We start from the raw sequence: 11,721 nt of genomic DNA on the forward strand, positions 1-11,721 counted from the left end.
CCGCCTATAATTGTTTGACACATGCCCTGTTGTCACAAAGTGGGGTTGTTTCCCAGACCCTGCTGGAAAAAAAGGTGCAAAGTAATAATGAGTGTTTAACAAGGCTCATAAATCAGGGCTGATGAGAAGCGCTCAGGACGGAGGCGACGCGGCCTGGCAGCGGGTGACCAGCGAGAGGAAGCCATCGCCAGGGACCCGCGGGGCCTCAGCCGTGCTGTCGGTACCCGCCAAAAAAGTACCCGTCGACAAATCAAACACGGTCCCATGCTAAATCAGATATAATATACTTAATGAAAACTCAGTCAACTGATCCAAATAGTCGACAGTCGGGCATAATTAGAATCTATGCGAGATATATTAAATTAATGGATTCAGTTCTGCACAGATGTATCATTAAAATGTATAGGACTGATAATATGGTAGACTTATTTTAAACTTAAACACACACAAAAGACAGCGAGAGGAGAAAAAGAAAAGGAAAGGAAGGAAGGAAGGAAGGAAGGAAGGAAGGAAGGAAGGAAGGAAGGAAGGAAGGAAGGAAGGAAGGAAGGAAGGAAGGAAGGAAGGAAGGAAGGAAGGAAGGAAGGAAGGAAGGAAGGAAGAAAGAAAGAAAGGAAGGAAGAAAGGAAGGAAGGAAGAAAGAAAGAAAGGAAGGAAGAAAGGAAGGAAGAAAGAAAGGAAGAGAGAAAGGAAGAGAGAAAGAGAGAAAGAAAGAGAGAAAGAGAGAAAGAAAGAAAGGAAGAAAGAAAGAAAGGAAGAAAGAAAGAAAGGAAGAAAGGAAGGAAGGAAGAAAGGAAGGAAGGAAGAAAGGAAGGAAGGAAGGAAGGAAGGAAGGAAGGAAGGAAGGAAGGAAGAAAGAAAGAAAGAAAGAAAGAAAGAAAGAAAGAAAGAAAGAAAGAAAGAAAGAAAGAAAGAAAGAAAGAAAGAAAGAAAGAAAGAAAGAAAGAAAGAAAGAAAGAAAGAAAGAAAGAAAGAAAGAAAGAAAGAAAGAAAGAAAGAAAGAAAGAAAGAAAGAAAGAAAGAAAGAAAAGAAGTAGGAAAAGACATTGAAACTACTTGCTGACAACAGTTGGAAAATTAGCAACATACGGATAATCTATTTTTTGGCAGAACACCCCCAACCTCACTCCCCTCACGTTCTTTCCATAGGAAAGAAGATTGAAACAAACTATTAATTGAAGAGATCGTCTTAAATTTCTTCCTCTATTACCGGTGCGAACTGAAAATCGAGAGTATTTGCAAAAGAAATTGTTACCAGGATTTTTCAAAGCAGTCACATAATTAAATGAAAACTTCTTTTTCCTCAAGCCACAAACACGGTGCTTCAGCGATTAAGCCACTCTTTCTTTTGCTAGATCTTACTATCAACGTCACACAAACCTTGGTTTTTACTGAACAGGTCCACAGGCGTATGCATCTGTGTATGGCTGTGGAAATTACAGGGTTGAACCGTAAACATCTGAACTAGTAAATATCTGAACTCCACTCTCGGATTGTGCTCTGCTTAGTATCCTATTCTCCCCATAGTTAGGTGTCTCTTTTCAACATCTCTGTCATCTCCATTTGAAGATATTTTCAGCGGTTTATCACTGCCATCTCCAGCCCTGCACATTTGCAGCAGGTTATCACAATTGCCAGTCCCCCCTGGCTGATGTGTTGCGCTGATTACCATCAGTGCCCTCAGATATTTGGTGCGGATTCCCAGCACTGCAATATCCACTCCTAGGACATCTGGAGCAGATCAAAATCACTGACTTCATTTTTCAGTAGAGTCAGTGTTAAAGCTCCACATATCCTCTTCGCAAACATACCCTTTAGTCAATTGCTGCAGAACCAGCCTTAGTTAAAATTCGGCCAAGCAGCGACCCCTATGTCTGGATTTGCATTTCTTATCGGACTCCTATCTAAACTGATTTGTTAATAATAAAGAGAAAATCTCTTGGCAGTGGATGCATCGCCTTAAGAAACTGGAAGGATCACAATGTCTTAGCAAGCTCCTTCTCAGGAAAGACTCTTTAAGGAGAAGTTTATCTGCCCAATGATCTTTGAATTACGTGAGCGTGGCCATTTAGGTCGATTTACTTTAAACAGTATACGATTTATTTTAAGCGATTACCTTAGGTATAATCACATTACACCCGGCACTGCTATATTTTTTTTTTCCGCCTGTTTTCAGACCTGCATCCGCTTTTCACTCAGAGCTCAAACCTCTTTTTGGCTACGTGACTTTTCAAAGTCTTTAAAAACGCTGTGCGTCTTATCACTTGGTACCGCACTCCTTTTTGTTGGGTTTTGCCGAAAGTTAAGAAGGCATTGCAGCCACTAAATCACAGATCTCACGGAAACAAATAAATAAATAATGATAGATAGTTGTTTATTTGCTTGTGGTGTTTTTGTTGGTGGTGATGGTTTTGGTTTTGTGGGGTTTTGTGTGTGGTTTTCCTTTCTTTTCCGAATCATGTTTAAAATTATTTTGGGTTTTGTTTTGGTTTTTATTTTACAGTATTTCATTTCCATCTCTTAAAAATTTCAAGCTAATTTGTGGATAGAGGAGGTTGATCACACCAACTTTTTTGGCTTTTTAGGTCTTGGGCTTAGGGAAAGGTTTTTCTAGTGCTTCTGGCAGCTATTGTTGATGTTTTAACTTTTCTATACAGTTTCGTTCTTCTCGTACTTTTGTTATTAAACTCCTGCTATAGGTCTTGTATGGGGGTAAATAAACCCAGAATCTCACAGACCTTCACTAAACTGATTTTCAAGTTAAGTAGCTTAGTGTAGCAGCTCTGGTCCCAGCTTACGTGCACAAGGTTGTGGGGAAAAAAAATGAAAGAAAAGAAAAAGAGCTTTGAAAGGTTTCCTACTGAAGTGGCTTAATAAACCATCAGGAAAATGGGCAGTATCCAATACAGGAGCAGGAATCATGTGGTAAGGGATTGGCGTTTGCTGATCAGAATTGTGCATAATTAATGGCGTTCGCAGGACCCTGCTCATCCTTGTGCCGGGAACTTTGCAGATGAGGAACAAAGCTCTCCTCCTAGTCTTGCAACTTCCCCCTCCTCGGCGGGTTTCTTACTCCACACACCCCACTCCCCACCCCCCACGCCCCCGTACTTTTTGTTCTGGTCTCTCTCTCTTCCTCACCCCCCCCCCCCCCCCCAAATTACCGTTGCAGGTAATCTGCATTTTGTATTTATTTGCTTCATTGTCGCACAAGGTGAAAAAATAACAAAGTGCTTTCCGAAATGATGCTGGGCTGATAGAAAAGCAAGTGAGATTTTTTTTTTTCCTCTCCCTGAACAGATCTGAGCGGGATGGGGGCGGGTGGGGGAGGGGATGACTCACATTTCTTAAGCCTCCAAATGGAAACCTTTTCTGGATACACATTCCACCCAGATCTAAAGCGCTAAGAAGATTTCGGCAGCGGTGATGCCTTATCCCACCTTTATTTACCTGCAGCCCTTGTAATGTGACACTTCCATTCGCAAAACACTGCTGCAATTTTCAAGCCCCACTCAACTTGTTACGGCGGGTCGGTCTTCTGCTCTGAGGGTGAGATTTTTGGAGCGGGAAGGGGTGGAGATTCTCCTCTCCGTGTTACACATAAGAAGGGGAAAGCTCACTGTTTCCAGCTTATGAGGGAAGGAAGTTCAGCCAGCTCTCTGAGACGGAGTGGTTCCCCGGAGTGAAGGGACACAAGGGCTGACTGGGGTTAGAGACATTCTGCAGGGGCGTTTCTGCAAGAGGGGAAGCATGTCCCTCTGCTCCAGCGGTTATCGGTCCCCGGCGCGACCCGTGGTGTCGGGCTGGACCCTCTACTGCAAGCGCAAAGTCGCTGCTTCCCTTCCCCCTTCCCTCCCTCGCGAAACACTTGCATCCTGAAAAGCGGCGGGGCTTCACGTCTGCGGCCCGCTCCGCGCCGTGCCGTCCCTTGAGGAAGAGCTCGGTGGGCCTTTCGGTCCCTTCAGCACAAAGACGGAGCTCCAAGGCGATGGGGACGGCGACAGCGAGGGCAGGTCTGCGGAAGGCCGCTTCAAGCCCTTCCACGGGGCCGGTCGAGGGGCAGCAGCACCCTCCCATGCCCTCCCCGTTCCCGGCGGAGTGACAGCCCCAGCCCCGCCGTGAGCTCCACACCAGAGTCGTGGGGCAGAGTGGCCTCCAGGCAGTCCCACTGGGTCTGGCAGGGTCGGGACAAGAAACGTCCAGCCTTCAGCCCGCCACCCCCACTCCCCGTTTTCACTAGCACTAGGGCTGAGAGGACCCCGGCAGAGGTAGGAAAAGGAAAGTTTTCGTTGACGGCTGGGCGTTGCGAGGCTCTGACATCTCCGACGGAGTACGGGTGAGCCCCGTCTCTTCGAAGAAGCGGGCAACACCGCGAACAGGTCACAGCGGTGAGAACTTGTCTCCTTCAAGGCGGCCGATTCCCTCGGTTGCTAGTAGAGCAGCCCTTTGTCTCCTGCTCAACCGTCCACCTCGCTCCAAGGAGAAAAGGGGAACAAAAAGGGGGGGGGGAAATAAAACCCCCCAAAACAACAAAACCAACCAAAAACCCCATCTCCAAACCAACCATCAAGCAAAAACTTCCTCTAATCATTGCTGTTAATGACTATAATGGCAACATCTCATTTTCGTCCTTTCGCACCACTACCCCACCTCCCCCCGCCATGCTTTTCCTTTGGTATCCGCTGAAGCGGGTGAATGGAAGTTTTGACAGTCAACAAGCCACTCAGCCTTCCCCCAATCTCGGAGGAGAGGGCTGGGGGTCTTCTGTGCCCCCCGGCATACATGTCGTCACTGTTGATTTGAGGGATTATTTATTGCTAATATTCCAAGAACTGTCGCAATGCCTCTGATAATTGTCCCTGCGTGTCAATCCTTCGGCAGGGCACGAGTAAGAAAAAGGGCGGGGGGATCGCTGTGGGTCTGTATTTGGTGTTGGTTTTTTTTTTTAAATAACCTAAATAACCTAAATATTCCTCCTGGAAGAACTGCTACAAAGCTTTTGACTTTGAGGAAAGTTGTGTGTGTGGCGTTTGTGGGTTTATAGACAACATTTATTTATATGTTGGGTGTTTTTTTCAGTGGTAAGTTGTTATAAGTAGCCTGGCTGCAAAGCCCCCTCTTCCTCTCATGGCCACTCTCGTTTGTTCCCGAGTCCAACGACGACAAGGGGGACTCAATGTTAAAGGTGGAAAAAAAACAGCAACACAGTTGTTTTTGTTAAAAGGGGACACACTGAGGCAGCGAAACAGCAAAACCCCAATGTTGGACAGCTGTAAAATCGTGTAGACAGGTTGTCATACAGCAGTGGGGGCTTTTCTGAAAGGAGCCCATTGCTAAACATTAAATACACACACAGCAGAGCAGAGCAGCTGCGCGGACACACGCACACACACACACACGCACACGCAGGCACCGAGGAAAGTGGCCCAGGCCGAGCTGTGCACCACGTGCTGCGCCAAGGGGGGCGAGGGGGAGCGTGGGGCGGTGCTTGCAGCTCAAGTGGGTGCCAATCAAAACATCAACTTCAAATTGTATCTGAAAGATCAGCCTAGGACCTAAGGGCAGACACATCAGTTGGAGCTCAATTGTTGATCAGATCACATCTAAGGGATTTAGGAGCACAGAAGAGCCGAGATTTGAGGAAAGACACCCCACTGAATCCTTCCACACTCCTTCTCTACACCTAGGTTGCAATATATCTCTGACAGAAAGAAATCAGAACGAAAAAAGAAAATTGTTGGCTCGATTTCTATTCTCTCGCCCTGCCTGACTCCAGTAAAGACAGAGGGGGGGGAGGAAAAGAAAAGAGAGAGAGAGAGGTCCAGAGAAGCCCGGGTTTGTTCCGCTCCCCTCCCCGGCTGCTCAGGCTCCCTCCTCCTCCTTTTTTTTTTTTTTTTTTTTTTAATTCCTCCCCCCACACACCTTCTTTTTTATATTTCTGCCGCTTCTGCCGCCGCCGCCAGTGCCGCCGCCGCTGTGCCCGTGCCCCGGAGATGTCCTTCCCCCAGCTGGGCTACCCGCAGTATCTCAGCGCCAGCCAGGCGGTGTACGGGAGCGACCGGCCCGGGGTGCTGGCCGCAGCTGCCGCAGCTGCCGCCGCCGCCGCTGCCGCCTCGGGCCGGCCGACGGGCGCGGACCTGGGCAGCGGCTCGGCCGCTGTCACCTCAGTGCTGGGCATGTACGCCAGCCCCTACAGCGCCCCCAACTACAGCGCCTTCCTGCCCTACACCGCCGACCTCGGCCTCTTCTCCCAAATGGTGAGTGAACGCGGCGCTGCCTCCCGCACACCCCCATTCTCGGGCCCGCGGAGCGCAGACAGGGCGTAGCGGGGGCAAGGGCGGGAGGAGGCAGCGAAGCCGAGCGCGAGGGGCGACGAAACGGCGGCGGCTGCCGCCCCGAACAGGGTCCAGGGAGGAGAGGGCAACGTGTGTGTCGGAGGGTCGGCCAGGAGAGAGAGGCCGGGGGGCGGGGGGTTTCGGCTGCAGGCGCAGCCCCCCATTCACTCCGTCGCTCCCGCAGAGCAAAACTCTTCCTAGTTTTATGTCTTGACTTTGAGAGGGTTGAGCAAGGCTCCTGCCTCAGCGCTCTCGGCTTTCGCCAGCAACTCGGGCTTTTTTTTCCCTCCCCTTGTTGTTATTGGTGTTGCTGCTGATGGGTGATACTGGCGGTCCTGTTGTTTCAACTGGCTTTCCAGGGTGCCCCTCTTCCCGCCCGGTCCTTTCTCTGCAGCCGAGCTATAGACAGTCCATCAGAAAGGCCAAAGTGCAGTCTCGGTAGCTGGTACACACGTTTATTTCCCATTTTCCTTAAGTCTTAAAAATGGCCCGTTCTGTTCCCTGAACTTTTCATACTCTGATTGTGACGAATATCATAGATCTGATTTGCATCAAGAGAAGAAGGGCATTTACATCCCATTATATGCACCGGAGCAGAAAGGCATACTGGCGTTAACTCTGAAACAAATTGCCGCCACCCAGATTGTCCTCAGACTTTCTTTTTCCTTTTCTTTCTTTCTTTCTTTCTTTCTTTTATTTTTTTTTAATTTCCTTTAAAATGGAGTATCTAGTAAGTGAAATATCTATTTTTAACTAACTGTTTACTCTGGTGTTGCTGAAACGTTTTGGTTGCTTGTGTTTCCAAATTTCTCGACCCAGTACACGTAGGGTCCACTTAATTTCTAAATGTCCCCTCTTTTGTGACCTCTCTGAAACACAGAAGTGTGGATATTTATAGCTGGGTGCATGCAAAACATAACTTGTGAGGCTTTTTAATGCATCCATGGAGGCAAGTAGGTAGATAGGCTGCTGAACAAGGGTAAGAAATTGAAAGCAGATAATCTTCTGCTGATACCATTACCTACGAAGGCACTGTTAACAGCACACGTTTCCTACTTTTTTTTTTCAACCTTGATTTTGGAAATGCAGTGGAAGTTGGTACAGAAGCCATGAGTGATTTACAAGTTGCTTCTTCAAAATAAATCCCAGCAGAAATTACACGAAAAATATCATTTCAGCAACAATAACAAACGACAGCAGAATAAAGGGAGTGAGGAAAGCATGCTCTGTAACACATCACAAAAATTACATCGACTCCTCTTTGTGCATAATGTTTGTCCCTGAAATTAAAGTACGTGTTCCCTCTTAAGTGTTTGGCAAAGTTAGATTAGTTTCTTCGCAGGCATTTTTTGAGAGGTTCGTTTTTAAGTCTAACACATATTTCGTATGAGTAACATCAAAAAGTATATTTCTGAACTAGGGAAAAAAAAAAGAGAGAGAGAGAGATTGTAGTAGAGCAATGTTAGCTATTTAGAAACAAATCCCTGTTCTCTCAAAGTATCCTGATATTTTACTGCAGTGATTTACCATGATGGTGGTATTTTCAAATAAATTCTATAAATCCCGAGAATTTGTAAATTAAGAGCTAAAATATGAAGTTAATACCTGGACAATTTGCAGTAATAATGAGGCCTAATGAGGCTGCTAGAAAGATAAAATGTTATATACCAAAACACCTGATGGGATAATTTGACTTGCTGTGTTTTACTACTGATGATAAAAAGAATATTGATTGTAAATAAATCACCGTCTCTAAACGCTTGTAAACAATTTGTGTTTGCCCAGATCAAAGTAAAACTTACGGGATAAAGTCACTGCATACCCGTATTCTACAATGTGTGGATCACTTCTCATTCCAGAGTTTAAAGCCTCTTCTAACAGAAGTTAATGTTTTACACTAGAATCTTAGTGTATTATTTCGGGCGGGGGGAGGGTTGGCTTGTGCTTGGAAAATCTCTTACATTATGTTTTCGGAGTGAAGTTGTGCATTCATCTGCCCAGTCTCGTCTCAAGCCAACTAATTTACAGGCAGATCCGGGGCCAAGGAAGAATACTCTGCATGCATTTGTAATATCCTCATGGATATTTTGCAGATATAAGTGCTACGTTGTGCGCAGGCATCAGTTTGTAACTGTGATGTAGTACCTGCTTTCTCTGCCTGACAATTTCGAGCGTACAATAAGTTGTCTCGCCGAGGCGAATGCGGAGTTACTGCATCCCGGTTGTTTGATTTGGTTTGGTTTGCGGAGAAAATACGCATAATGCCTGACAGAGCCCAGCTTAGCCCCCCTCTCTTTTCCTTTCCCTGCAAGAAGTGGGGATCATTTGGGAATACCCCTGTCTGATCTGAATGTGAAGAGCCTGGAGCGGGGAGGGACGAATTTGCCCGTGAAGACCCTTTGCACCGCTCAAAGGCGTGTTCCGGCTCCCGGAGTAGCCTATTCAGGTCTGTTAGAGACGCTAACGAGATAATTGATGTGCTTTTTCCTCTCCGCTTGTCTGAATGTGTTTCAGGGCTCCCAGTACGAACTGAAAGATAATCCGGGTGTCCACCCTGCTACCTTTGCTGCCCACACTGCCCCCGGCTATTATCCCTACGGACAATTCCAGTACGGGGACCCGGGGCGGCCCAAAAACGCCACGCGGGAGAGCACCAGCACTCTCAAGGCCTGGCTCAACGAGCACCGCAAGAACCCCTACCCAACTAAGGGCGAGAAGATCATGTTGGCCATCATCACCAAGATGACTCTCACTCAGGTCTCCACCTGGTTCGCCAACGCCCGCCGGCGGCTCAAAAAAGAGAACAAGGTGACCTGGGGTTCCAGGAGTAAGGACCAAGAAGATGCAAACCTCTTCGGGAGTGACAATGAGGGGGATCCCGAGAAGAATGAAGACGATGAAGAAATCGACCTGGAGAGCATAGACATAGACAAAATTGATGAGAATGATGGGGAGCAGAGCAACGAGGAAGAGGAAGAGAAGCTTTTGAGACAAAGCAGCGAAGAGGAACACTTGGAAAAGGAAAAGGATTTGGCACTGTCAGGTTCTGAAGGGCTGAAACCCAAAGACGCGCTGGCCATGGTGAAGGAGGTCTCTGACAACAGCACGCGAATTATCAGTCCCGGGGGACAGAACAATTTACAGATGCCATCTCACAGCAAACCCAAGATTTGGTCTTTGGCAGAGACAGCAACTAGTCCCGATGGTGCCCTGAAATCTTCTCCCCCTCCACCCCCTCCTCCCCAGGTGAACCACACTTCACAAATCCAGCACCCTGCCTTTCTCCCTAGCCATGGACTCTACACATGCCAGATTGGTAAATTTCACAACTGGACAAATGGGGCTTTCCTCACTCAGAGTTCCCTGCTAAATGTGAGGTCCTTTTTGGGAGTAAATCACCACCACGCTGCTCATCACAATCACCACCTCCAGGCCCAGCAGCAACCTTCTGTTTTAACAGCGGCCCTGGGAGCCCTAAGCAGTGAAAAGCCTTCAGAGAGGACCAGTCCCAAACACATAGGTAATGAATGCGTCAGGCATCCATCTCTCCCTCCATGCCCAACGCATAAACATGAACTTCTCCTTGAGTGATGATGTCAGATTCAGCCCTAGTGTAACTGATTGCTTTTAACGGAGTTACAGGCAGTTTACCCTAGTGCTGATTTTTTTTCCCCTCCCCTTCTGGACCATGTTTGCATACATTAAGCACATTTCATGTGGACTTCTACCCCTACGCCCATCAAATAAGATGAGAATGCAGGAATAGCTCTTCTAAACCCATTTTTTTTTTTTTGCGTTTTGGTTTCCTTCCTTCTTTCCTGGCCCTCATCTCCTGGTAATTTAAATGACAGTCAAAAATGTGGCAAGAAAAGATTGAGCACTCCTTAAATATTGGAAGTAGGGAACAGTGCTGCACACACAGAGGCACACCTACACACGTCTGAGCAAGGTGTGTTCTTTGCACACTGTCCAGATTTTTGATGTTCTATTCTAAAATGGTTCTCCTGATTTATATATATTTTAAAAATTTTGTATTTTTATTTTTTACTCCTTCTGTCTCCTAGAAAGAGAAAACGTACCAAGAACTGAATCCCCACCTCAGCAGCTAAAATCGCCCTTCCAGCCTGTCCGTGACAAGTGAGTTTGTTTGTTTGTTTTCACTGCAGGAATGTCACTTATGTGAAGCAGAGCATTTGAATAATAAAGACTAATTATAGCGCCTAATAATCACCATAATAATAGGTACAGACAACAAAAACAACACAAAAGTTTGTGTAATCATTTCAAAGCTGGGCTAAAATGTAATTGTATATAACCAGCCAGCCTATAACTTTTCTGAAACTTGGACCTTCAAGATCCAGCGTTAATGAAACCAGTGACAAATATTTCTCTGCAATTAAGTAATGCTAGGATGCTATAGTAACAAACAGTTATAGAAAAGTATAGGAAAAGATTTTTTTCCTGAAAGATTCTTACGTCTTTTTTTTTTTTTTCTTTTTTTCCTCCCCTTCCTCTCTTACCCCCTGCAGTTCTTTGGCTCAGCAAGAGGGAACACCGAGAATTTTAACAGCTCTCCCTTCCGCTTGATTAAATGGTTTGGTGACAAAATATTACAGAGACTGGTATTAAGGCCAGAGAAAAAGGAAGAAAAAAAAAAAAGAGGAAAAAAAAAAAAAGAGAGGAAACGATATAAACAACTCCCATCAATCTCTTTTTGCAATAAGGTGGTGCAAACCCGTAAAAGCGATTACACAAATCTGTAGATGGATCCCCTTCTTCATTGTACCATTTCAGATCGTGTTATTCTATCCATTCCTGGATTATTTGTTTGGTAAATGTTTCCCATGTGTTTGTGTTTGGGTTTTTTTTGTTTGGTTGGTTGGTTGGTTTTTTTTTCCCCCTGTATATAGAGTGATTTCAGATTGTAAATAGCGCGTCAGCAAAACTTGTTTAAATCATATATTTTTGTCTAATAAACTAAATGAAACTATGAGCTCTCTTCAGGTATGTATTCTGTTGCTGCAGATCGTATAATTGTATACACATTTTACAGATCTATTCAAACATTTATAATTTGCTATCTGAAAGGTCGAGCCTTTTTTTGTCTTTGGGTAACTCAAAATACCAAATCCAAGCTTTTAAAGGCTCTTTTAGCTACAAGCCGAAAACAAACTGTAAGCTTCCACTTCTGACACGCAAAAAGCTACTTCCTGACTAGTAAAATTAAAGTTATTTTTAAATAGTGATGAATCGGACGTATTCTGTAGCATCAATTTTTCCGAACATAAATAGATCTGATTTCCAATTACGTTATAAAATACATTTATGAAAATGAGAAGGATGAGTTTTCTCACAGTTCCCTGGTGTATAAGTTCGCTGTCCCAAC

At 45.7% G+C, this 11,721-nt stretch overlaps 1 protein-coding gene across 1 annotated transcript; it reads left to right on the forward strand.

Annotated features, from left to right (window-relative positions):
• Positions 1 to 5,926: 5,926 nt before the first annotated feature.
• Positions 5,927 to 10,966, forward strand: IRX1 (iroquois homeobox 1). The gene is made up of 4 exons (XM_054164229.1): positions 5,927 to 6,257; positions 8,850 to 9,855; positions 10,400 to 10,472; positions 10,865 to 10,966. Exons 1-4 carry the CDS (start codon positions 5,994 to 5,996, stop codon positions 10,920 to 10,922), a joined length of 1,401 nt encoding a protein of 466 aa, XP_054020204.1. The 5' UTR covers positions 5,927 to 5,993; the 3' UTR covers positions 10,923 to 10,966.
• Positions 10,967 to 11,721: the final 755 nt, after the last annotated feature.

This window comes from Dryobates pubescens, chromosome 9 (assembly GCF_014839835.1).
Source record: "Dryobates pubescens isolate bDryPub1 chromosome 9, bDryPub1.pri, whole genome shotgun sequence".
NCBI classification, from domain to species: domain Eukaryota; kingdom Metazoa; phylum Chordata; class Aves; order Piciformes; family Picidae; genus Dryobates; species Dryobates pubescens.